This window comes from Mytilus edulis, chromosome 6 (assembly GCF_963676685.1).
Source record: "Mytilus edulis chromosome 6, xbMytEdul2.2, whole genome shotgun sequence".
Classification (NCBI taxonomy): Eukaryota; Metazoa; Mollusca; class Bivalvia; order Mytilida; family Mytilidae; genus Mytilus; species Mytilus edulis.
The window spans coordinates 64,448,444-64,476,119 of NC_092349.1; the positions used below are offsets into that span (position 1 = coordinate 64,448,444).

At 31.2% G+C, this 27,676-nt stretch overlaps 3 protein-coding genes across 7 annotated transcripts in view; 1 reads left to right on the forward strand and 2 right to left on the reverse strand.

Moving 5' to 3' along the window:
* Window positions 1-37: 37 nt before the first annotated feature.
* Window positions 38-5,790, reverse strand: LOC139528134 (pantetheinase-like). The gene is made up of 2 exons (XM_071323973.1): window positions 5,569-5,790; window positions 38-2,203 (listed from the first exon to the last, which is right to left on the reverse strand). The coding sequence occupies exons 1-2, from the start codon at window positions 5,767-5,769 to the stop codon at window positions 800-802; spliced, it is 1,605 nt and encodes a 534-aa protein (XP_071180074.1). The 5' UTR covers window positions 5,770-5,790; the 3' UTR covers window positions 38-799.
* Window positions 5,791-10,073: 4,283 nt separating this feature from the next.
* On the forward strand, window positions 10,074-16,819 carry LOC139528136 (C-type lectin BML-1-like). The gene is made up of 5 exons (XM_071323974.1): window positions 10,074-10,141; window positions 10,307-10,404; window positions 10,937-11,018; window positions 13,865-14,075; window positions 16,723-16,819. The coding sequence occupies exons 1-5, from the start codon at window positions 10,102-10,104 to the stop codon at window positions 16,799-16,801; spliced, it is 510 nt and encodes a 169-aa protein (XP_071180075.1). The 5' UTR covers window positions 10,074-10,101; the 3' UTR covers window positions 16,802-16,819.
* Window positions 16,820-19,304: 2,485 nt separating this feature from the next.
* The window catches only part of LOC139528137 (two pore channel protein 1-like), a 28,537-nt gene continuing 20,165 nt past the window's right edge, over window positions 19,305-27,676 (reverse strand). Inside the window, exons 20-27 of one of the 5 annotated variants that reach the window (XM_071323980.1) lie at window positions 26,832-26,929; window positions 25,999-26,045; window positions 25,141-25,209; window positions 24,488-24,578; window positions 23,469-23,590; window positions 22,238-22,315; window positions 21,204-21,399; window positions 19,305-21,118 (exon numbers count right to left, since the gene is read on the reverse strand). In XM_071323980.1, the coding sequence (XP_071180081.1) occupies window positions 21,220-21,399; window positions 22,238-22,315; window positions 23,469-23,590; window positions 24,488-24,578; window positions 25,141-25,209; window positions 25,999-26,045; window positions 26,832-26,929 (685 nt within the window). In that variant the 3' untranslated portion in view covers window positions 19,305-21,118; window positions 21,204-21,219. Of the gene's footprint in view, window positions 21,400-22,237; window positions 22,316-23,405; window positions 23,591-24,487; window positions 24,579-25,140; window positions 25,210-25,998; window positions 26,046-26,831; window positions 26,930-27,676 lie in introns of all 5 variants that reach the window. The other 4 variants (XM_071323979.1, XM_071323977.1, XM_071323976.1 and 1 more) reach the window with 4 other exon arrangements.

Below are 27,676 nucleotides of genomic sequence, written 5' to 3' on the forward strand. Positions count from 1 at the left end.
AGAGACTGACAATGTGTCATTTAAAATCAGATATAGTAGAATGACACGATTTAAATATTTGCTCAACTGTGCAGTCAACACGTACGGATATGACATGCAATGAACGAAATGAACCAAATGCAAACCCCTCGTATATTTTTGTGCGAAACAGAACATTTTGGTGTCCGTAGGTTTATTGATCTGAAAGTCCATTGGTCTGGAAATTTGGCACTTCTAAAGCCGTATTGCCCGATGTTCTAGTTATCCAACAGTTCTGTGGTCCTTCGCTAGATGTGATGGTTGAGATTTCAATAATCATTTACATAAGACTCCGCTTGACCAGCTATAAAATAGTACAACGATTGTAGTCATTTATAGTTTGCTATTTATTCCAAGACAATTGAAATTTTCTGTAAATATTAAAATTGACAGCTGTAAACGACACATTTGCTAGTGTTAACATGATCGTGTTACCCTTTCATATAAAAATAGACTATGAACCCGAAAACAAATATTCAACATATAAATATTAAATGCCGCAACTGTATTTGGCCTTCCTATACACTCAATTCAATTTTGAACTCTCAAATTATGCAGGCAAAAACATTTTGCATATACAGAAACAGCTCCTAAAATTAAAATATGCCACTGGCATTTTTATAGTTATCTATTAATTGCAAAAATAATACTACGATTAATATTCCTAGACAACTGTTTTTTTCATTGAAGATATTTTATACTGGAGTTTTATAAAGTTGACAAAACTAAATAAAAGATTATGTATATTAATAAAAATTCTCAAAAACTTGTATGCAGTATATTACATTTGCAGAAGAGATATAATGTAGTTGGATACAGCTGACAAAAATTTATAAAAAGTTATGACGATTCTTACATGTAACAATAGATTTCTCTGATCTCTTGGAAAATCAAACTGAGTTCTTTTGTTTGGATTTTTATCTGATAACAATATATGATCCTTTTCGTATACCCTCGCCAACATGGCAGCTGACACGACTGGATATTCTAGCTGAATTTCACTCTGAAGAATTCCTGTGGCGTATTTCCAAGTGTTCGGAGCTGCTAAAAGTAGTAAATCGCTAGCGTTAGACAACAAAATTTCGGGAAAAATGTATGATGTATTAAATGTACCTTCGATTTTAAATTGCTTAAAAAATGTTATGCTGTTTTTGTCTGGTTCTCCGCAACTTGTTAGATTACTGTTTTTGCACTTCAGTAGTATGCAAACTTGGATGTAATAAGTACCTTCAAAAGTATGAAGTCCATCAAAGGCACCAAAAGCAAAAACGTCATCAGTATTTGTCACCTTTTCGTATGTGAGGGAACAGCAAAGTTTGTTATGACATATTGTTCTTTTATCTTTGATATCAATTAAAGGTACAAAATTGTAAAGATCATGAAAAACAAAGGACTGAAAACTATCGTTAGAAGGCCTTGAATTGTTTTCTTCTGTCAGCATGTTAAGTTCAGGATAAGAGTTGCGTTTCCTGTTATAAATAGGAATGTCTGCTATAAGAAGTTTTCCTACATTGTCTTCACTGTAATAAAAATCGAGATAACCTGTTGGAGAGTAAATACCACTTCCGTGAAATTTGCTTTCAGATTTTTTCATATTTGAAGCGAGAAAATTTATATTTGCACCGGCAGCAAACGCAGAATGAAACTGAATCGCAGCTAACAGAGGTAGCGCATCCATCCATGCTGTTGGAAAAACTATACTGTCAACGTCATGGTTCTCTAGCAAATCTATGGCTGGATTCCTAAAAAGTATATCAAAACATATCATTACCCCAAATTTCCCAAAAGGTGTTTCAAAAGAAACAGACTTTCTTTCCGGTGGGACATCAAACTGAAATTCATAAAATAAATTGATTTTATGATATTTAGCAATAAGATAACCAGCTTTATCGTATACTACTGCTGTGTTAAGTTGATAATGACCATCGGGTGGACATTTAGGATCACTTTGACAACTGCATGGTTGGTAATCTCCCATATCTGCCACTATATACAAGTAATTGTGCTTTGCCATACAGCTAAGAGAGTGCTGAATTTCTGTATTGTTATATCTATCTGGTTCGTCACAAGCATTCCACTTTTCTAGCTCTGGATTCGGAATGTATTCTAAATAAGATTCCACGCTTTTTCTATTGAAGATGTTTCCGTAAATTCCGTCTTCTGGGAAAACTAAAATATCCACTCCCTGAAAGGAATATACAAAATCATAATCATACAAGTAATTGTTGCTGTATTGCATTTTTTGGTTTTTGGTTCTATTGAATATCTTTCAGTGTGAATGTTATTTTATTTGTTTCAAAATTTATAATCTTTTTAATACATGTTCTGTACGTTTTCTCTGTGAGACTCAAAGAAGATTAACGAATGTTAAAACCAGTATAGGTTCATAGACATTTCAAGTTTTGCAGATGTATACAACCATACTATGAACATGTGATGAAAAAAAATGAAGTAAAGTAAGAAAATGAAGAATCAGTTATATAGATAATCGAAATATCTGTCCAGGCCTATTCTAAAAAGTTGACGAAACATTCAGCTTTAGGTTTAAACTTAAAGATCAAGTAAACGTTATATAGTTAAGGAATAATGCATCTGTGCGGTATTTGTGATACAGGAGAAATGTGACACCTATTTTTCGCATCAAAGATTATCGAGGAAAACGAATAATTAGATCGTTATATCAATCTGAACAACAATACACATCAAAGTAAAGTTATTGTACGTTTTGAGAAATGGAGAAACTGACAAAAACCAAGGGAAGATCGAGGGTCCAATAAATAATATTAAATTAACCTTACAATTTTGATACTTTGGTTAATCCAGTGACAGTGAAGACTAGTATTGCATTAGAATAACTTATAATTGCATACAATACATTTTAATAGTAAAATATTTTTTTTAATAATTAACAGTGCATTGGTCTTTATTATATAGGGGTAAATTCAGTAAATAAATATACGTCATCAGGGACCGCCCATTTAGGGGAGAGATTTCAAGATGAAATTGAAGACCTGTGCTGCAATGATTGGTAGATAAAGTGTTTAATTTTTTTTGATTAGATGGATCAAATCTGAGGTTAAAAAAATTAATAATAATGATGAATGCATTTGATTTTTTTTTTAAACAGGATTGAAAAGTGATGGGGTCATTGTAGGAATTAAGTACGAAACTACAGTGTATGTTAACTTCTTCTTGTCATGTGGAAGGCCCAAAAATGCCGCATGACCCTATGTTTTGATGGTTGTTACATTTGTTCTTTTATGAATGAAATATGAAAGCTTCTAATTTGTAAAGGTAAAAAAGTTATAAATTTAATTGAACATGTAGGTTTACATTGAAGTTAATGGGAGATTTTTTACTGAATTTACCACAGGCACTTGTTTCTATCCATAGGAAGGTCGACTATCCATTCTATTTATATGGATAATCGACCTTCTTATGGATAGAAACAAGTGCCTGTGGAATTTATCCCTATAAACATCGTGTACGTTTATAAATAAAAAGGTGTAAGCCGGTTTAATCTATTTATAGATCAATCGTTTTCAAAATAAATCTTCAAATACTAATGGATCACTTAATTGTACATATCTATACTATTAAACGAGAAGACCTCATTTTGTGTGTCGTTTCTCTTCCTTCCACAATAAATTAATCATCATGCCTCTGCGTTCTTTAGGTAGAATGCATAGTCGCATTTGTCATCCATTCTTATGATTATTCAGATTGAGTTATTTTGGGAGAAAAACGACAAAATAGGTGTCCGGATATTGTTTCCGTTATCAGACTGACTTTTAGTCATAGATTAGACTTCCGGTTTTAAACATGCACAAGAACAACCAATAGTATGATAGATTACAAAAATGAAAGATAAATAAGCCAATCAGAGCGTTCTCCATATCATGGTTTTTAGATAGCAAGAACCACAACTATTATACCTTCTTAGAGAAAATTATGTTTTTGCGTTTATCCACCTGTAAACTACGATTATACTACTATAAAATACAGAGACTGTCTGTATTCTGTCTACTTTTTTCTGAAATATTTACTATCTAAGGGGCCATACCAGTTGCATATATATATATTGAAATAAACATGTGGAAACAAGAATGTGTCCATAGTATACGGATGCCACATCGGCACTATCATTTACTATGTTTAGTGGACCGTGAAATGGGGAAAATCTCTAGTTTAGCATTGACATTAGAAAGATCATATCATAGGGAACATATTTACTAAGTTTCGAGTTGGACTTCAACTTCATCAAAAACTACTTCGACAAAAACTTTAACCTGAAGCGGGACAGACGGGTGGACGAACGAACGAACGGACGAACAGACTAGAAAACATAATTCCCATAAATGGGGCATAAAAATTTAATGTTGAAAGTGAAAACTTTAATCTGAAGCCGGACAGAAGGACGGACGAACGAACGAACGGACGAACAGACTAGAAAACATAATTCCCATAAATGAGGCATAAAAATTAATTGTTGAAAGTGAAAATAGTGATTTGGCCAAAATGAAAGTAGGGTAGAGATAAGAGGAAAGCAGGACTTATTCGGGACGTTGGGATCGGGTGTTTTTAGGCTCGGGATTTCGGGATTGATCTTAACGGGATGCGAGAATATTTTTTTTTAAATTTCGGGATGTCGGGATATGAATTTCGTTATTATACGCACCTCGGGATTTCATGTTTTTAAGCCCGGGATTTCGGGATCAGGGCCCCTCAGACCACCCCTCAAATGAGCCTTAGTCATTTATACGAGATTCAAATCCTACCATTGGTATGCTAATAGGGCTCTTAAAAGGAAAAGCACAGATGGATTGTTCTAGAAGCACATTTTATTAGAATAATAATGGTCTATAAGAAGTTTCATTTATTTCATGTTTTAAGCGGTGCAATTTTTTAATTCAAATTGACTTTTACCAAAAAATGCATTGTAGCAAAGGGGAAAAATAATTGTGGTATAAGGCCAGAAACACGAAAAATAATTGAATTTAAAAGAAAGAACGGACTTTGGAAAAAAAGGAAAGGGCTATATACCTTATACGAAATTCTCCAGTCATAACATCTTTTACAAAAAATCATCCTACAACAGTTTAACAAGCTGTATATGCCCGCGATTTCGCGGGTGTGTTCTAGTATACTTGAAATAAAAAAAAACAAACCAAACAAACGTTACAGTATGTGATATTATTTTTACGCGATGAGGTTATAAAGGTTGCAATCATATCATTGTGTATGCTTTTAATGGATTGGACATAAGTCTATTCATAGCAATGAAATCATCGCATGTTCAGATCGTTAAGTAGGTCATTTTAAAAATAAATACAAATCACTGAGACAAATCAGACGATAAACGATTTTTTTTATTTTGTAATTTCTGTCATTTATATCTTGATTACAAACATTCATGTCCATGTTTTGGCAGGTTTTGCATATCCTATCGTTAAAATAACATCTATAAAAACTTTTTGCCCTGGTATAATTGTATTGACTGAAAAATATTCCGTGTAATTTTCTGAAATCCTTTTTTTGTATACAACTTACCTCTTTTCCTGCTTTAATTGCTTGTTTCTGGTAAACGTAAATGTTTTTCATCATATTTTCTAATGCAAAAGATCGATTCACCCATGTTTCTGTGTTCTCTGGCATTATAACATGATGTTCATATACTGCTCCTTTAAATGTGTTCAAATCAAATGTGTTTGCACAAGAATAAAAACAAAATAAAAGTATTTCGAAAAACATCTTTCCCAATAGAAGTAAACAAAGTACTGAGAAAAGCTTGTTTTTAAATTTTTAATACTGCTGAGTAAACCAATAAGAATAAAAGTTTAAAGGTTGAAATTGTATTCAACAATTCAGTCGACATCGTTTAAAGTACTGATATATATCTAACTGGAGGTCTGGTTTCAGTTTTCAGAATATAAATAGAAATGTATGAGTCAAGGTTAGAGAAAAATAACATAACGAACACCTGAAGGTTTGGATTGGGTTTTCAAAATAGAGAATAATGAGCCAGGGTTAGAGAAAAATAGAGGATATTTGTAAACAGGGAAAAAAAAGAGAAAAAAAAAGAAATATAGTATAATGGGGTGCTGAAATAAATAGCAGCATGGGCAAATATTATAAAAAAATGTGACATACGGCTTAAAGATTGTTTAACAGTAAATTATAATATTTAGATGTATGTCTATTAATCCCTAGCATTTCTACAATCGACGATGTTTATTCTTTCGCGACAAGAGACCGCCAAAATAAGTATTGCCTATGACATAGGCTATGTCCCTCATCATTCAGCAAAATAATGGCATGAATGGCAAATGAATGGGTAGTATCAACTGTTTTCCAAATAAAATCTCATACTTTTTTTTCTTCCAACTTTTTGAATTGATCCTACCTGGTGAATAAAAGGAAACAGTAGGTTTTATATTTTTTTTATATATAAATAAATCATATGAAACCTTTAATTAAAAAAAAAGGAACATGTTTTATATACTTGAATGGCTAAAGAGTAAACTAAAAAAAATACTGAATTCACAGGAAAAACAAATCGGTAAGTCAATAATCACATGGCAAAATCAAATAACAAAAAACATCTAAAACGAATGGACAAGAACTCTCGTATTCCTGACTTGGTACAGATTTTACTTAAAAAAGAAATACTTTATAAATTTCAAAATCTTTATAAACATGATAAATGTACCGAAATTATTTTGCTGACTTTCCACAAAACTACGCAATTATTAAAAAAAATATTACTTGACAACATTTAAGATATAAAAAGTAAATCGATAATTAAATGAGATAAAGTCGCCTTTCTTATTGGCCAACTACAAACAGATAACTAGATACCCACTAGATAACCAACTAGATAACTATGTATTTATAATACATAAATCATCAAATTTAATTAATCCTGTGATACAAAGATAAGAATTGTTTTGTTTTGTTGGTCATTGGATACAAAGACCAATAATGTCAAATACAAAAAATGTGCTTTGAATTACTGAAGACTCATTAATTTTCGTTGGATACCAATTTTCGTGGATTTCGTAAAAACCACGAATTTAAATGTTCAACGAAATACAAATTTTCCGAAGGAATGTTTGCAAACTTTTCCAAAAACAACGAATTTAAGTATCCATGAATATGCAAGTTTTCGGCCATCCAAGAAAATTGGTACCCACGAAAACAACCCGACTTAATATGACGTATATTTAAAAAAAAAAAAAACGCAGCAAATAGTTATCAAAGGTACCAGGATTATAATTTAATACGCCAGAAATATGCACTGAACTAATTAGGCAGTACATAATACAAACACTGAACGTAGATGGTACGAATGAAAGTTACAAATTTCTTATGTATTGATCTCTAAAAATACATAGTTAAAAAGTCAGAATTCACGATGCGTTAACTAATCTAAGTAGTGCCATTAAGGGACCAAATGGTACACCTGGTCAGATTTGCGGGTAGTTTATCCTGACCTTACGTTTGAATTCGACATTAGTTTAGTGATGTTCAGGTATCACAAATCGATTAGAAAGAAAATGTAAACTGGCAAAGAATATATACATGGGTCAGCAATACTGTGTATTTGCAATTATTGTATCAAAAGTGTAAGTAAACTTTAGTTTGTTTATTTATACTTTATGGCAAATAAACAATAGGATTAGCCTACTGTTGTATACAACAACTTACATTATCGTCCAGATGACAGCAAACAAAATACTACACCTTTTGATATTACCAAAAATACCCCCCAAAATAACAACAAAAACATACGTTATCACAGATAAAATAAACACAGTCTACTTGAAACTGATACGTTTTACCGATAGTTGTTTGCAATTTAATATTTTCCCTGTTGGCCGTAAGGGTAATTCCCGTTTTTGTGTACAACTTAACCTCTGTTCTTGCTTTTATTGCCTGTATCTGGTAAACATCAATGTTTTTCTAATGCTTTTTTGTTTTTTGTGTTTTCTGGCATTATAACACTATGTTCGAATACTGCTTTTTCATAAATCTAATGAATTTGTACAAGAATAAAAACAAAATAAAATTAATATAAATAAAATAAAACAAAATAGCGTACGTCATAAAAACTCAAAGTCAATTTTAAATAATTATTTGTCGTCCTTATAATAGTAGTTTGTCCTTTACTTTCTTTTTGGGTTGCTAACCGATTGTCAATATAACGGATCTATAAACAACTGTCATACATGTGGGCGGTTTAGATAAAACACATTTATTTTTGGTTGATCGGGAAACTAGTTATAACAACTTATATTAATCCCTTTCGGCTTTGCAGGAGCGAGTGCTGCCTTGTTGTAGCATTTTCCTGCTCTTTTTCGAAATCTACAAGGGTGTCTATTACGTGCAAGAGATATGGACTATCATCCTTTTTCAAGACCATACTCACAAATGGTGTCAAGGGGGAGCCGAAAAATTTAGTGAACTTTAAAACCCTATACCTCGTCAAAAATATTGGTGTTGTTTTTCCCTTTTCCGTTTGATATTATAAGTTTAATGGACTTCCCAATTAAAAATTTGCCCTGGAGTTCGATATTTTCTGATAAACCTTTTTCATGCCAGTGCTATACATTCGACTTTTTTTTTAATTTATATTCAGAAACTGTTCCTTAGCAGGTTTTATTCAAATGGTCAGATACTCTATAGGTGAAAGACTTGACTTTTGAAACTGAAGCAGACATTAAAAGTCAATTTCAGTCGTAGATACATAATTCTTGTATTAGTGTTAATGGTTCTGAACTAGCCTTAAGTACAGGCAAACATGCTTAAGAGATCACCTGTATTAAGCAAAAATATGTGTTAAAAGACCACCAATTTTAAATCCCTCTGTAGTTTTATATAAATTGAATCTGTATCAATAGACCACCTGTCTTGAGAGACCACTTTTTTGCTCTCCCTGTTCTGTCTTGTTGTAAATATTGTACATAATTGTCTTCTCTATACATATGTAAATGGTTTAATTGGAATAAAGATATATTAATTAGTGGTATCTTAAAACAGGTTTGACCGCAATTGTGAGCATTCACAGATCTATGTTTGTGTCTGTAGTCTTTTTGTTAGTTGTGTTTGTGTTTGGTGATAGCGGAAACAAACTATTTTTCTCTCTAAGTATTGGATTCTTCAAAAGATAAATCTAATTTGATAGAGGGTTGCTGCTCACAAGGAAGCTATTAAACCAAGAGTTCCAAATGGTGAAGTTGAAATCATACCTTCGTAAATTTTACGGCCGCCATCACGAGTTGGTTGACCGTTATGGAATAACTGTTTCACAAATGATATCGGATATGTTTAATACGTCGTAACTACAATCCCCTTCCCTTTCATGAATGTGACCTACCGAATTAGACTATTTACCGGATTTGTTATCACATAAACACCACGACGGGATCTGCTTACCCTTCCGGAGCACCTGAGATCACCCCTAGTTTTTTGATGGGGTTCGTGTTGTTCATTCTTTAATTTTCTATGTTGTGTCATGTTGCTGTTGTTTGTTTGTCTTTTTCATTTTTAGCCATGGCGTTGTCAGTTTGTTTTAGATTTATGAGTTTGATTGTCCCTATGGTATCTTTCGTCCCTCTTTTGTGTCGGACTCGGACTGTTGCGGAAAGCCTGTATTCAAAGATAATGAAAGAAAATTTATATATGATGATTTTTGCTGTGTTTTTTTAATCAAATGTGTTTGAGAAAAGAACAGATGTGAATAAACTAAAATATTTTAGAAAATATAAACGTTAAAATGCATTATGTTTTATTTATAATTATGACAATAAGGATAAAAATTAGAATTATCATAAGCATTAGTATGAAGAAAAAATTAAATGTTTATACTGTAACAGAAAAACAAAAAAGTGCATTTTAAAGGAAATTTGATGCTGAACTCCTGTTATCACGAACATATGGTTATATCATATAACATATTATAAAGTTTAGACTATCGATTTTGCAATTAAAAGGAATACAAACAATGCAATGCAAAAACATAATATCTTTTTTAACACCGAGTGTAATCCGTCAGCTTTCAATTTGAAAACTGTTCAATCGACCATGCAATTCATATTCTACCGAGCTACATTTTCTGCTCTTGGTAAGATTTTTATTTTAATGAAAGATTTTTTTAATTATCATTAAAATCTTTAATTAATTACATAATTTAAAGAATGTTTAAATTAATTGATCGAAAAATTAAATTATCAATTTTGTTAATGATATTTACTTCGATTCCTAAATTTGTTTTACTTCTCAAATTAAGCATTCATCCCACTTTGCTGTCTTGGACTAGAGTGGAACACGTATAAAGGAATGGAATATGCGCTGGTAACAACTAAAATGACATGGATCGAAGCACAGGTAACTTATATACATTGCATAAATATTTGATCTTGGGGTTCGGACATATGTTTTGAAATCGTTTTACCTAGTATTACATAATTTTTCAAATAATTTAATGTTTTTTTTTTAAATTCTTAATGATTTGTTTTAGAATTTTTATTCCATTTGAGGTCACGGCTTTAACCAAATAAAATATAATTGTTTTTATCAAAAACTAGTTCTGTTTTTTTCTATTGGCTGAAAAACGTAGCGTTAACAAAAAGAGGAGTATGACAGTGTTTCTTTCAAAGAAATAAATCAATACACTATGATGATGAATAATGAGTTGACATCCAATGATCCGCTTGACTTTTTAAGTTTTAAATTTTCAAATGCCTTTCTATTGCTTTTTTTTTCAATGAAGAAAATAGTAAAACAGCGAGTATACAAACACAAAAAAAACCATTGATATATAAATACCAACATTAAATACCAATTTAGTTTTTTATACTATAAATTGAAGCAAAACAATACAAAACACTACTATTGTTCATTATTTAATGTATTTTAGAGATATTGTTCCAATTTCGGAGGTGTATTAGCACAGCCAGAAACTGCCGATATCAACAATTATCTGAAGTCATTAACTGACAGTAAGTTTTACCATCACCTCAATTTCTTTGACATTATTTTGATTAAAACGTAGAATAATAACAGATTCTATCCGGTGTATCCCTGGTGTTGTGGCGGGGATTGTCCTTATAAATATAAGCGTACACGGATTCCACTGTACCATTGCAGCTTTGGAGGGGTGGTCTGTAAACAGATGGATCTACGTAAATACATACATACATCCATAAGCGTTTCAGTATGTGTTAAGGTTCATGTGGACCCTTTGGATAAAAATGATCGTATTTTCACCTCAAACAGAGTGCAGACAAGCCTGTGTATCTGGAAAAGTTTTAAGGCATGGCATGCCCTAGATACATAAATTTCAAATATATTTTATTTCTTTAGAAATTTAAAAACTTAACAGGATTTTACAGTGGACATTTTTCATTCCTCCAGAAGGTGCCAAAATAAACTAAGTTCGGAACAAGGTTTGAGAACTTTCCCACAGGTAATAATTGAAGTGAGCTGTATTGATTGGCATGGACAATAGATGGACAATAAATACCTGGCAATAATTGATGATTTAAACTGTGCACCTAAGTGGACCATATCAAGCTTAACTCAACTGTTTTATCATCTTCGGAAAAGACGACAAAATGTGCACTGAAAAATCCAGTAAAGATATGAATTTTCTAAATCATACAAAGCAATTGAATTCTTTTTATCTAGGGTATGCTATGCCTTAAAACATTTTCATATGCACAGGTTCGTCTGTACTCAGAGTAAATATTGAGGTGAAAATGCAGCCATGTTAGCCATAGGGTCAAAATGATTACTTCATTAGATTTTTTTTCATTTGAAAACTTAAGGCATTGATTATGCATGCAAAGAAGAATAACTAAGATCATTTAGATATTCCATTTTTTGGTACTTTGAAGTCTATTTAGAGTAGCACAATACAGGGATTTTTTAACTCCAATCAGACAACTTTAAACTAATGTTATTTCTTAAGCACAGCTTTACTACTTGGTTTTGATTGTTATTGTCTTTAAATTTCATAAATGTGGATCCAATACAAAGAAGAAAGATGTATCTTCCAAATTGTTATAAATTCATTGTTGCGTAATTATTATAAAAATAATCATTAAGTAATTAGTTGCTAGAGTCTGATGTACACGTTTGGATGACATTAGCATCCTTGTTGTTCATAGTATCCAAAACTATTTTATAAATACTTGTGTAACACAGTTTAACTTCCAAAATGTTGCGTCAGATTTGTCCTTTTGCATTTCATTCTTTCATCAACCTACTATTTATGCAACCTCTAAAGAAACCACCAAAATTATTAAAAAATTGATGTGTTCTATTAATTTTATTGGAAATCTTAGGTATGCTTTTGGAGATAAATGGTCAGAGAACAAACTTTTGCCATAATCAGACTATAGGGAAACTCATATGGAAGTTTAATCATTTGCAAAAACTAATGTGTCATAATTAAATAAACCTCATTTACCTCAATATAATGTATACATGTACCATGGGGATATTCCAGCAGTGGACGTTAATCATAAATCAATTAGGTTTTGACAAGTCAGAAAGCAATCGATCTCAACATGTGTATATATTGAAACAAAATGCACACTCAAATCAGATCTGGCGGGTGAAGTTATATTACATTTGACTTTGCTGTAAGTCAAGGTGTGAGAATAAATTATTCATTCATTGACTGATAAAGTCAAAACTCCATACACCTTTTTTGAGTTTCTGAGATGACATATTGATTTGTTTATTTAGTGATTAAGATTTTAACACAATGTTGACTGCTGTACCCCTACTTTTTTAAAAACATGTTTACCAATTATATCTATTTGTTTTGTTCACACATCGTTGTCAATATACTAGTAATGGAATTTTATGCGACTGACAGAAATGTGAGAGGTTTAGCCAGCTATAAAACCAGGATTTATCAACCCTTTTCTACAAAAAAAAAATGCCTGTACCAATTCAGGAATATGATAGCTGTTATACATTCCTGTAAAGTGTGTGCGCTTTTCATTTATTATTTTGATCAAGGACTTTCCTGATTGAATTTTCCTCGGAATTCGTGTTTTTGTTTGTTATTTTACTTTCTAGATGAATATCAACTATGAATCGGCTAATTCGCGCTTCCGGATGCTGGATTGTTTCGCTGTAGTGAAGAACCATTGGTTGCATTCGTCTGTTTTCTGCTGTTTGGTCGGGTTGTTGTCTCTTTGACACATTCCCCATAATAACAGATGTTGAATTATTTATTGCATTTTTCTTTATCTTGATTATATTCATTTAGTAGATTAAATGATATTTTTGGTTTTAACATTTATAAAAAAATCCAGTTAATTTTCATTGTATACATAAACAGAACAGTTGGTCAGTCAAGAAGAATCAAAATATGCATTGGGGAGCTTTAGAATGATAACCGTGTAAACCGAAAATGCGTTAGTTTCCACAAACTAGAATGCTCATATTTCTGTGGATTTTTTTTTTTTTGCTCTTGTTTTAAAAAAAAGTCAAAATGTAACGATGCAGCAGTGTTCATTTTCAATAACTAAAGAATTTCATTTTCAAGGTCCATTCCATATCTAATTATTTATACTAGCAATAGTTAGCAAAGGTACCAGGATTATAATTTAGTACGCCAGACGCGCGTTTCGTCTATATAAGACTCATCAGTGACGCTCATATCAAAATATTTATACAGCCAAACAAGTACAAAGTTGAAGAGCATTAAGGATCCAAAATTCCAAAAAAGTTGTGCCAAATGCAACTTCGCACATTGTGTTCAAGAAAGACAAGGGTACTTTGAAAATGTCATGTATTTTGCATACACTTAGTGTCATCTGGTTTTCAGAGACAACATGGTTGTGGATTGGGGCAAGTAATTTACCCGACAAGACCTGGGAATGGCACAACCCGATTAAGCCAATAAAGTTTTCCGACTGGCAAAGCACTCAACCTAGTCATCCGAATAGTGAACATTGTATGGTTTACTGGAAATCTAACGAAGGTTTCAAATGGGGCGACTTGCACTGTACTAGTAAAAGAGGCTTTCTATGCCAAAGGTAAGATCTTCTATAAAGCATTATTTTGTTTTCAAAATTACCAAGATAAATTTCATTTGATTTATATTTTCAGTATTAGACCAAGTACGGTACATAAGCTTAATAAAGTTAACTAAGGATAATCCCACTTGGAACTGAACCACCGGCTAACTCTGAAACTCTAGTAAACTGAACCGCCGGATCACTTTGCTCCGCCGTTTACCATGGTTACCGTATCTTTATAAATATGGTGTTAACATTAATCCATCATTCTGCATTTGATGAAGGTCCCTTATGGACCGAAACCGATCTGGTTATGAACCATCACCTGGCGCTGTTATTTATCTGTTTTGGCATACTAGTATACTATATTTGCATGTGCGGTTTTAAATCTTCTCAAAAATGAACAAGTAAAAGGTAACAAATAAATTTAATAACGTTAAGTTTAAACTAGTTTATTAAAACTGGGCATTTTTATCAAAGATGTCTTAAAGTCAATCCTAACAATTAGCTTTGGACAAATATTACAATAACATAAGGACACATACTTACAACATGTCTGGACAAGCACTTCGAAGCTATCTTAGGACTACCTCAGCTTAAACTTTTTAACCATTGATTTAAGTTTTGACTTCAAAGAAAATAGATACAAAATCACATTAAACCAAACAATGACTATAATATTAACATATTTTATAATTGTTTGCATTTATTTCACAGATTTGTTGCAAATTGAAAATTTCTAAATCAGTGCCTTCCTGAATATATTGTGATGGTTATAATAATTGCAGATAACAATAATTTTATTTATTATAATTATTACCTGCAATTTCCGTATGAAATCGAGTCCACGTCCAGAAATACATTTGGGCAATTAGTTCCAAAAATAAAAATGACTATTTCTTGTGGTTTCTTTTTAATCGTAGCCATTATCAAATATCTCAATTTTTTAGTGAGATCATTTCCACGTTCAACAGTTACAAACTTTACCTTGTTCATTGAAAAATATTATGTACATTTCCGATGAACACCCAATTCTGCAACTATTGTATTACAGCGAAACATTTATATACGTGTAAATATAAGCAAAGAAAATAATTCTGATATTACTGATTACGAACTTCACTGTCTAAAAGTATACATCTTTACTTCTCAGCAAAAATATACGTGTAAATATTAGCAGAGGGGCGTAAAAGGGGGGGGTATCTGCACGGAAGAACTCGAAATAACATTGCCATGTCACGATGAACGAACAATCAAAAATGTATTGCACGAAACACGGTAAATAAAAAACCTTTTTCACGGCTGCACGTGAAATAAAAATGGCAAAACACGTTGCTCGAAAATAACCTTTTACCACCTTCTTAGCAAAAGAACGAATTCTGAGATTACTGATAACGAACTAACAATTATACACCTTTACTTCTCAGCAAACTTACCACTCTGCAATAAATAGTGCTACTAAGTATATACCCAATAGACGTGAAAATAATTACTTGTCTTGTCTCTGATGAGTCTGGTGTGGACGAAACGTGCGTCTGGCGTATTAAATTATACCTTTGTAACTATAATGTCGGTATCATCAAAATGGCCCAGCAGATCATCAAAACTTTTAGAAGAATATCATTCGTCTTAAACCTCAACGTTTATAAGCCTCGGTCGAATCTGTTCACGTGTTAAGACATCATAAAATATATTCTAAAGATAGGAACATCCTTAAGACACCTACATTGGTGTCATACACATGATCAATCCTGTGACATATTTGATAATATAAAACCTAAAAGATGTGAAACAATTATCAATGCTACAACTTTCAAACCATGACGTAGATGGTTATAAAATCATGTTCTGAGCGGATATAAAGTTTTTTTTTGGTTTTTTTTTTTTATAGATTAGACCGTTGATTTTCCCGTTTGAATAGTTTTACACTAGTAATTTTGGGGCCCTTTATAGCTTGTTGTTTGGTGTGAGCCAAGGCTGTGTTGAATGCCGTACATTGACCTATAATGGTTTACTTTTATAAATTGTTATTTGGATGGAGATTTGTCTCATTGGCACTCACACCACATCTTTCTATATCTTTGTCATAATCCTATGACAACTTGTTTGGCTTTATAACTATTTTGATCTCAGCGTCACTGATAAGTCTTATGTAGACGAAACATGCATCTGGCGTATTAAATTATAGCCTGGTACCTTTGATAACTATTCACACAACTAGGTTGATGCCACAGCTAATGGACGTTTCGTCCCCGAGGGCATCACCAGCTCAGTAGTCAGCCCTTCGGTTTTGACATGAATATCAATTATATGGTAATTTTTATAAATTTCCTGTTTACAAAAGTATATTTTTTCCAAAATAGTAAGGATTTTTTTATTCCTGGCATTGATATATTTGGCACTTTTTGGAAATTTTGGTCCTCAATGCTTCAACTTTGTATTTGTTTGGCTTACTTTTTATCTGAGCGTCACTGATGAGTCCTATGTAGACGAAACACTCATCTGCTGTATCAAATTATAAGCCTGGTTCCATTGATAACTATTATATAGCTTATTGGAAAGTTAGAAAATATGATTAATGAATAAACGAATGAAAAATATTAGATGTACATCTCATATCTGAAATATTTTTATACATTTTCCTGAATTTTCCCTTTTATTGTAGGACAAAGTTATCAGAAAAGGACAGCAGCTGTAGTGAAAAGAAACCAGTAGGACAGAAATGCATGACAATCTGTCTTTAGATTAAAAATGATATAAATGCAATGTCTTCTTATATATGTGTTAATCTTTGTACAAGAATGCCTACAGAGTATCACATCCTGCCCTTGGTCTTATTGTCTAGAAGTTATTTACATGCCTCAATGAAAATTATAAGAACTTGAAATTTCTGTGATTGTTCCCACTATATCCCAATATACACTTCCTTACTTACAGGGTTTCCCCTGGGTCAATTATTTTTTTCGCCACCTCTTTCTCCAAAACAATATATTTTTCGCCACTTTATTATTTTTTTCGCCAAGTAACATAACTATATTTTTCGTTTAAATTTACCTTTTTTTTACCCCTCCCTTAAATCAGATGATTTTGCCCCATTGTGTCAATGATTATTCTCTCAAACTTATTTTAGAGTCTACATTTTAATGAATAAACACTAAACATTTACTTTAAAACAACAGAATTTTTTAAAAGGGAAAAAATATTCATTGTATTTTAAACAACTTTTCTAAATGAGGGGGCCACTTAGTCCAAATAATTATGACGTCTGGCAAGGAAGGCGTCCCAGAAAAAAGTTAAAATAGCCTTGCCAGACGTCATAATTATTTGGACTAGGGGCCATTATACTTTTAATAATAAAGAAGATATGAGTCCAGGAATATAACAAAATTAGTGGATATGTTTTGATTATATAATACCAGTATAGTTCGCAGGGAAAGTTTCTTCAAAAGAAAAATACTGATGTGCCCTTTTGTACTAAGAAGTGGTTTTTACAACAAAACAAAAGCTTTTATCACATGAAATTGATCCCTCATTTCATGTGTAGTCATTACATTGAAGAGTTACTCTCATTCGAGGGGTTGTTCCCAAATTTTTGGATAGATTTCTTCATAACGGCAGTTTTCTTTTCTTGGCCATTGTAAATGAAAAAGTTGCGACATAAAACTATGCTTGTCACTCAAACGACTTTAAAGTAGTCTCCCTAATCAATTAGCTATATTAAAGTCAAAGGATAATTAAAGTTTGAAATAGGATTTTACTTGCTTTTGAACATTTTTCGTCACAACTACAGCTTTCTTTTCTAAACTATCTTTAAAAGGAGAAGAGACGTCAAAAGTTTGCTTCAAACACGTGCGTTGCAAAGTGGTAAATAAATTCTGTATGTGACATTTAGCGGAAGCCATTTAACCATATCATTTTGTCAAACAATTCAATCAACACCTTTATTTATAAGTCCTTTGTTGTCGATAGCTATAAATGCAATCAGCTGATTATTGATTTTCTGTCCAAATCTTAATGAAGTCAAGGTGAATTCCGAGTATTGTCTGATCGGGTAAAGTCTGAGAAACTCGAAAAAAAGTAAATAAACAAGATGGAGGAAAATAAATCGTTATATATATTTCTTTCGCCAAATGACGAATTTTTATCGTCACAATTATTATTTTTTCGCAAATTGCGAAAATGGCGACCGCCAGCGGAAACCCTGCTTACTTATATATTTTGTGTGTTATGTTGCGTTATTTGTTGTTGTGACGTTGTTAGTGTGGTTTTTCTTATGAGTTTGAATGTACCTTTGTAAATTGAGCCTTCCTTTGAAAGTTACTGTAATGTTAAGTTTTTCGATAACCAACATTCGAACTCCAAGTAAAGTTCAAAATGGAAAGTCTCTTAATAAGTCAAAAGCTCAATCACATCAATTGAATGGAAAACAACTGTCATATTCGAGACTTGTTACAGGCATTTCAACATTCAATATAACTAAAGATCAGCAGATCAGAACAGGAATATCGGTCTACAAGACAACATGCCCTACTTGCACTAATACATTTCCATGTTCAGTGACCTTTAAATTCCTGAATTCACATGACCTCAAAAGTTAAGTGAACTTTCCACAAAACTTTGATGAAGACAGCAGTGAACACATTATTACTACTAGAGAAACAATATATTGATTTATTCTTAATTATTTCATAATCAATTCCAATACAAATATATCTCATATAACAGATGACTAGGAAAATATCATTATTATTATTATTATCACAATCATAAAATAAAATGTGTATTTTCAATACATATATAAAACTTATAACAAAAATACTATAGTACTATAAGTATCCTGTACAAAAATAATCACAATATCAAAATAGTCAAAAATAATTATAAGAATTTTCAAATACTTTTCTTCATGTGGTCAATTCAATTTTGATTATTTTTTTAAAACTTTTTTAACCTTTGTTAAATATTGAAACAAATAACAATTGCTTTAGTAAAACAGTTGATAGGATTACCTCAGTATAAATTCACACATGTTTGACCTGATCAATTTCGGTTCAACACATGATGATAATAAAATTATTCACAAAACAGAATTGTTGGTTTCCAATGTAAATAAGTTAACACATGAATTATTTTTATTGTGCTGCAAATCTGGAATTTTTCATGTCGTCTTTCATTACAATTTGATGACTGGTTCTTGATTGGCACTGCCTTCACTTTCAAGATTTATGGTGGTTTTTAAATTTGTACATTCTTGGTCCTATGAATTCAGTTCCCAAGAAATATTTGTGGTAGTTTATTTTTCATGAAGCAACTGTTTTGTGCAAAAAGCGAAATAGAACTGCTTCAAAAATTTCCCTGTTTACAGTAATGAGTTCTGCATGTAAATATCAGAAGTTTATACATCTAACATCCTTTTTATATGTTATACAAAGAAGAACCTTGTCCCACATGAATAAAATATATGTTTCCCTTATTTCTGAAATAACTGGTTATTAGACTAAAACCTCCATAAAAGAATAACATTCTTTAAAAATAACCTGTTAAGGTAAAAATTAAGTGTGTTTAGCCTACTCACTCACATATTTAGATTTCAAAACTTTGCAACAAATTCTGACCAATTTTAACAAGCAAATAGTTTACGCAATTTTCAGCACTCTTTTTGCTGTAACACAAAAAATATATACAAAAGATATCAAAAGAAAGAAAAGGAATATGTTATTTTTAATTTTTTTTTAAGTACACAAGCAATTAACTTTTTTGATTTTTAAATGTCATTTTTTATTTGCTCTTGCTGCGACTTGAATGTTACTGATTAATCAGTTTTTGAAATATTATTTTTTTATCACATAAATTTGAACACAAGTGCTTAACTATATAGCTAATGTATGTCAACGATTTCATAATTGAAGAAACTTATAGTTTTGTAAATATCAATAAAAGAGATGAAAATGACAATGGATGGCCAGTTATAACGTCAAGTTAAATGAAAAGAAACAAAACCCCAAGGCTTCTGAAGGTCAACATACAACCTTCAACAATGAACAAATGTATGTACAGCATGTCAAGTTCTAAACCCTGTCACCACAATAAATCTGTTTGGCACAATAATCTTTTAATCTTTACATTGAGTCATGTAATCAAAAAATGTACAAAAGACATTTCAAATCTTCAATTAATAAATAATTGAAATATAGGATTTCATTTCTATTATCATTTTCAAAATTAGAAAAAAAAACATTGACAAATTTACCTCAAATACTCAAAAGTACAATACACAAGACAACAACATTTTAAGCACCTCAATTCACTATAGCAATTCAACCTATGGCTGATATTGCTTAAGTATGAGACTATAGAAATAGATTTCATATGATCAAACTTTTTCAAAGACATAAACATCATGTTCGGTTTCCATTTCTGAATTTTAAAAATTAATATGTATCTTTAATACAAAAAGTTAACTGTGTGTTTACCTGTATAAAACAGTCAAGTACTTATGGATCTATATGTTTAATGCATAGATTTTAATGAGTCCCAATCTTAATGTTTCCGTAAAGGCACACACCCTTCCCTAGTTCAAAATCCTGGGGCCACAACTTAAACTGCATCTGCTAAGCTATTCCAAGAATGACTATTGTTAAAATCATCAAAAAGAAAAGAAAAGAATATTTCTTAATAATTTATTCATAGCAAATTTTTAGAAGCATTGTTTTTTTAAGAGTTTCATTGCACTTTGTTTGGGTCTATTTGGAACTTGTACAAGGGTTTCAAGCTGAGAAAGAATTTGAAAGTAAAAAAAGCCCAAAACTATACACAAGTATACAAGGTATGACACAAATATTAATTCATAATTAGCAATATGCAAATTAGTGTCCAATAATAACATCACAGATCATGATAGAATGAGATATACTGATAAATGATAGGCACAATAAATGTGGATTTTTTTTTATAAATAATATCATAATAATATTCAAATCTTAGGATTTATTTTGCTTTTTCTTCATCATCTTCAAAATTTAACTTGGATCTCCTAAACACATAAATTTTAGTCTTATCTTCTAAACACAAAACTTTAAACCTGATCTTCTAAACACAAAACTTTAAATCTGATCTTCTAAACACAAATAAAAGCTATCTCAAAACATTTAAAAAAATTGTTTTATGCAAAACTGTTTTCGATGTCAGGAGACTCTAACTCAGATACTGTCCGATGTAAAAATACTGGTGCTGCAGTTGGTTCTTCCAAGTTTAAACTGTAATTGACACGTCGTCTTTGTCTCAAATTCTCCAAGTTAGCTATCATTTCTTCTCTGTTTTGCTCATCTTCTTCTATCCATGTCTGAAATTTTTGAAATGTTGAAACATGTTTATTATCGAGTAATTCTTGACGATTTAAAAGTACTGTAAACCAGCTTATTGTTCTGGTTATTTCATTTAGTGATTAGGAATTTTAGCAGACTTTGCATCGATTTAATTGTTGTGGTTTAATCATTTTATTGACGTAATTATATGAGAGAAGACCGAAGTGCAATAAACTTGCTACAATTTATTTTCACATTATTTTTCAACTTGTGAAAGTCGCGAAAAATTTGTTTATTTACACTAATCATACCAAACCATCTTTATTCATGTAAGAACTCTGGTAAGAATAGTCCTGCATCAAACAAAATTCTACTTGTATATGAAAAACTCCTGATACATGTACCACATTTCTGTAAGTGCATTTAATACATCTAACATAATTTAGAAATTTGTCAAGAATTCACAACATTTAATAAATGCACTCATTTTTTTCAGAATTAATTCTCCACTGAGATTGTTTACCATTAAAGGTCTACATATCATAAAAATCCTTAATGATACCCCCTCCTTCTAAAAGTAATGAGGTAAACAGGAAGTTGTTAAGTGATGAATCTGAAAACACATCACACAGTATAGCAGACCCATATAAACTCTGTAACCAAATTTGAGAAATCCTTGTAATGTAGTTTCTGAAGAAGAAGCAATGAAAAATATTCAAGGGACAGACATACAGACACAGGTTAAACAGTTTATCCCTACTTTTTCAGAGATATAATGAAAATCCAAACAGTTTCGCGTGTGAATTATCTGTTTTTTACAACTAGGAAATCAACATATTTCCTTGCAACCACTATAATAACAAATTAGGGACTGACCTTGACCTCATCACTGTACATCTTTAGACTGTAATCATCCTTATTTCTAAATCTCTCTCCTTTATATAAATATGGTGTCTACAATAGAAATGATTACAAATGAATATAAAACTATGATTTGACTTCTTCAGAAAAAGAAAAAAAATCCCTGTATTTTCTGGTATACAACACAATTAGAATTTTGATAATTAAAGAACCACAATATAATTACAATAGTTTCACTTTTTAGCTAGCCAAACATTTTTTATATTATAAAAATAGAAAATGTTATTTGTTACTGGACATGTTTAAATCATGTAGTCAAGTGCTAGTAGTCTGTTGTTATTTATGTATTATTGTCATTTTGTTTATTTTCTTTGGTTACATCTTCTGACATCAGACTCAGACTTCCCTTGAAGTGAATTTTAATGTGCGTATTGTTATGCGTTTACTTTTCTACATTGGTTAGAGGTATAGGGGGAGGGTTAAGATCTCACAAACATGTTTAACCCCGCCGCATTTTTGCGCCTGTCCCAAGTCAGGAGCCTCTGGCATTTGTTAGTCTTGTATTATTTTAATTTTAGTTTCTTGTGTACAATTTGGAAATTAGTATGGCGTTCATTATCGCTGGACTGGTGTATGTTTGTTTGGGGGCCAGCTGAAGGACGCCTCCGGGTGCGCTACATTGAAGACCTGTTGGTGACCCTCTGCTGTTGTTTTTTATTTGGTCGGGTTGTTGTCTCTTTGACACATTCCCCATTTCCATTCTCAATTTTAAGTATGATTGTTTGTTTAACTGCTAAAAGTCATAACCTAAACTTAACAGACAATAAACGTAATCAGTTAGTACTTTCATATTTCTTTGTATTTTTGGTGGGGTTATTGTTGCTTAGTCTTTAGTTTCTATTTTGTGTCTTGGGTACTATTATTTGTCTGTTGGTCTTTGTAGGTTTGTTTTTAATTTATGAGTTTAAACGTTAATCTAGTATCTTTCAACACTCTTTTTTAAACCTAATATTTTCAACTTTCTACATGAATATTATCACATGACTTACAGGTATATCACATGACCTTGATTGATTGACAATGTAGTCACCAGTTATTTTTTTTCACATGACTTACAGGTATATCACATGACTTTGATTGATTGACAATGCAGTCACCAGTTATTTTTGATCCAATGACTTACAGGTATATCACATGACTTTGATTGATTGACAATGTAGTCACCAGTTATTATCACATGACTTACAGGTATATCACATGACTTTGATTGATTGACAATGTAGTCACCAGTTATCTTCTGATACCGGTGTTCACACATAGCTTGTTCTTCCTCAGATATTGTAATATGTACAGTGTGTTTGGCATGATCTGGAAATAAAGCATATCTATCAAAATCAAATATTTAATGCATCATAGTTATGTATGTAATATTTGCATCATGATATTTAGCAATCACAGCTTCTGAGGAAATAAGAAATCCTTAATTGCTTCATTACAATTAAAAGCAGAAAAAACTTTTCCAAAATAGATTTTTTTTTTGATATTTTATCTGTTTTTCATACACTGAGAAGTTTAGGGCTAAACAGTTTAATATAAAATCAATGTCATATTTTGACAGATTTTCACAAAATATAAATTATTTCCTGATTGTGCAGGTCCAAAAATCTCCCTTGAATTGAGATATGCCAATGCAAAAACAACTACATACCAAATATCAGTTATTCTCCTAAACATAGTTTTATAATGTCCTCAGCTGTAGAAAGCTTAGCAATTACAGACAAGTTTAAATTAAAGCAAACCTTAAAATACATATTTCCTTAATAAGAATTAAAATATGAATATAAATTCACAATTACAGCTAATGCTTATTCATAGTCAAGTGCAAGTTGTGATGATATTAATTCTTGATAAATTCATATTTAGAGATGGTAAAAGATTTTCCTGATTAATAGAAAGAATGACATTGTGTCTACCACCATTGAAATTTTTCCTGCTGTACATTAGCATAGGAAGTACCAGAGTTCATATCTGATTTTTGATGGGGTTCATTTGTTTAATCTTAGTTTTCATTGTTGCATCATGTGGGCTTTATCATCTTTTCATAGTTTTTTCTTCTTTTACCATGGCATTGTTAGTTTTTCTTCTATTTATGAGTTTTAAATGCAGAAAAAATCATACGAATTTAAACTTTTACTGAGAATAATCATTTAAATGACTTACAGAAAATATAATTTTTGAACTTTTAATTTTTGATTAAAACTTTACCTTCAATATCTTTGACCTCCATTTTTCTGTTATACTGCATTCTAAACAAGAATTGTTCTAAAATAAAGGCTACTACAATATTCATCACCACCTGAAATGCAAAAAAAAAACTCAATCTTAAAATTGTTTAAAAAGTCCAGTCAAATACCTGCATTGAGACAAAGATAAAACTGACCTTTTAAGAGAGTTGACCGGTGAATTCATGTTCAAAATATTACTTTACTCATGTGCACATCCTCAGTCAAGAATCCTTTCTGTGGTTGTTTTATGTCATACCTCAATCTCTTAATGGTTATTTGGATAAATTTTCAATCTTTGACAATTTCTGTTTTAAGATTTCATATGTTTTTTTAGACTTTTAAAGAATGGACAAAAAAGCAAGTTCAATTATTGCCATTTAAGGCAAAGCTACACACAAATATATATATTTGATGTTAGATTGTGAGGTTCTTATTATTGCAATATTCAAATAGTCTAATTTGTCACATTAAAATAAACTTGAATTTAATAACTTAATTTACAGGACTGTTTAAACACATGGGCATATTAGAGGACTATATATTGTCCTTGAGATGACTTTCAGTTACCTGTATTGTTGGGTTGCTGTCTCATTGACATATATCCCATATCTCAATTTATATATTGTTACCTACCATCATAACTATATAAAACAACATGAAATAAACTCTACTCCACTCTCCTATGTGATGAGCATATCCTTCCTGTAAAACAACAAAACATTGTTATCAAAGCATTACATATATTTGGACAATCTAAAGTAGAAGACATTAATTAGATATTTGATATTAGATAAATTGAACAAAAGTATGAATTATAATCATGTAAAGAAATGAAAAGCTACATACAAATAATGCAATTTTAAAAGATAGTTTAACCAAGAATGTGTCCATAGTACATGGATGCCCCACTCGCACTATAATTTTACATGTTCAGTCGACCATGGAATTGGGGCCAATACTTTAATATGTCATGACCATAAGAAAGATCATATCATAGGGAACATGTGTACTAAGTTTCAAGTTGATTGGACTTCAACTTCATCAAAAACTATCTTGACCAAAAACTTTAACCTGAGCTTCGCACTTTCTTTTTTTTCTTTGTTCAGTGGACCGTGAAATTGGGGTCAAAACTTTAATTTGGCATTAAAATTAGAAAGATAATATCATGGGGAACATGTGTACTAAGTTTCAAGTTGATTGGACTTCAACTTCATCAAAAACTACCTTGACCAAAACTTTAACCTGAAGCGGGACGAACGGACCCACAGACAAACGAACGAAAGGACGAACAAACGAACGGACGAAAGAACAGAGGCACAGACCAGAAAACATAATGCCCCTCTACTATCTTAGGTGGGGCATAATTAACGACATACTTTATATTCCATTGTATTTTTCTGATATTGAAAACATTTTAATTTAATTTATGGTAACTTAATTGAGACCAAACAAAAATGATAATAATAATCCTACATAAGAATATCTACTCACCATTATTATAAACCAATTATTGACAACAGTCAGTTCAAACAAAGTTACTGAAAAAAAAGATATTTATCAAACATTTGTACTTTCGTTGCTGTTTGTTTACATGAAATGCAGTTTAAAGAATCTTTTATGTACATTCATTCATCATAGCAGTTAGAAAAAGCCACAGTGCCCAAGATCAATGTGAATTAAACATACAGGATTTAATATGTTTAAAGAACTCTCTTATATATCTTCATAAAGAGACAATCAGCTTAAGTCAAGGATAAATCTTTCATCACATACAGTAACAAGAGTGTGACTAACAACTTTAAAAATAATTAGTAACTTCTGCTTTAATTCTTTTTATGCTCTGACGTTTAACTGTGCTGAAAGTTTTGCTGCATAAATGCTAGAAGTATCACCGTGAGGTAGTGATCATTGTCATAATCATGCAATGGTTTTACATTTTTTCCCATTGCACACTTTTCCATGCAATATCCGACATTCCAAAAATCTTTCATCCCCTCAATAATGTCTATATGACTAAATGTAAGTATATATCAACCTTAAGTCATAAAATTTGTCCTCCCACACAGATAGAAGAGTGTAGCTAACTACCTTCAAAATAATTTGTAACTTCTCTTTAATTGATGCTTTAATTCTTTTTCATACTGTGAGTTTTGGTGTGCCAACAGTTTTGCTGCATAACTGCCTGAAGTGGTTGAGGTAGTGCTCATTTCCAAAATCCTGCATTGTTTTACATTTTTTCCCACTACCTACTTTTCCCACCCTATATCTAAAAGTGTGTTGTCCCCTAATAATGTCTTTTTGCTTAAATGTAAGTATATACTAACCTCCTGATTCTAAAATATTGTCAAAGTTGTTGAGGTAATAATACATCTGATTCGTTGAGTCATTACTATATTTGTAATAAGCTTCTACACTTGTATTTCTGTAATATAAGTGTATATTTGTAATAAGCTTCTACACTTGTATTTCTGTAATATAAGTGTATATTTGTAATAAGCTTCCACACTTGTATTTCTGTAATATAAGTGTATATTTGTAATAAGCTTCTACACTTGTATTTCTGTAATATAAGTGAATATTTGTAATAAGCTTCTACACTTGTATTTCTGTAATATAAGTGTATATTTGTAATAAGCTTCTACACTTGTATTTCTGTAATAAATGTGTATATTTGTAATAAGCTTCTACACTTGTATTTCTGTAATATAAGTGTATATTTGTAATAAGCTTCTACACTTGTATTTCTGTAATATAATATAAGTGTATATTTGTAATAAGCTTCTACACTTGTATTTCTGTAATATAAGTGTATATTTGTAATAAGCTTCTACACTTGTATTTCTGTAATAAATAAATGTGTTCATTTGTTTAAAGTCTACTACACATAAATTGGCATGGTCAAAACATGAAGCACAATTGTGTGCTTCAATAAAATTCCCTGTATACTATAATCAGAATCTAAATTCACCAACATTTGGTGAAGAGTTGTCTAATAAGCATTCATACCACATCTTTTTAATCGAATAATTGAATAAAATGTTGAGCACAGCCTGATATTGCCGCAGATATCAAACCCTGAACAGTTGGGACAAGTTTGGACACAATAATTAAGGTTCATACTGTCTGAATTTGGATTGTGATAAACTTCTTGACATAATATAAATTTTTG

Bases quoted from the DNA above. Each gene is read 5' to 3' on its own strand.
- LOC139528134 (XM_071323973.1), bottom strand. From the start codon at position 5,769: ATGTTTTTCGAAATACTTTTATTTTGTTTTTATTCTTGTGCAAACACA. The intron at 2,204-5,568 runs GTAAGTTGTATA...TATTCCTTTCAG, and splicing joins CAATTAAAGCAGGAAAAGAG to GGAGTGGATATTTTAGTTTT.
- LOC139528136 (XM_071323974.1), top strand. From the start codon at position 10,102: ATGCAATTCATATTCTACCGAGCTACATTTTCTGCTCTTG. The intron at 10,142-10,306 runs GTAAGATTTTTA...TCTCAAATTAAG, and splicing joins AGCTACATTTTCTGCTCTTG to CATTCATCCCACTTTGCTGT. The intron at 10,405-10,936 runs GTAACTTATATA...AATGTATTTTAG, and splicing joins TGACATGGATCGAAGCACAG to AGATATTGTTCCAATTTCGG.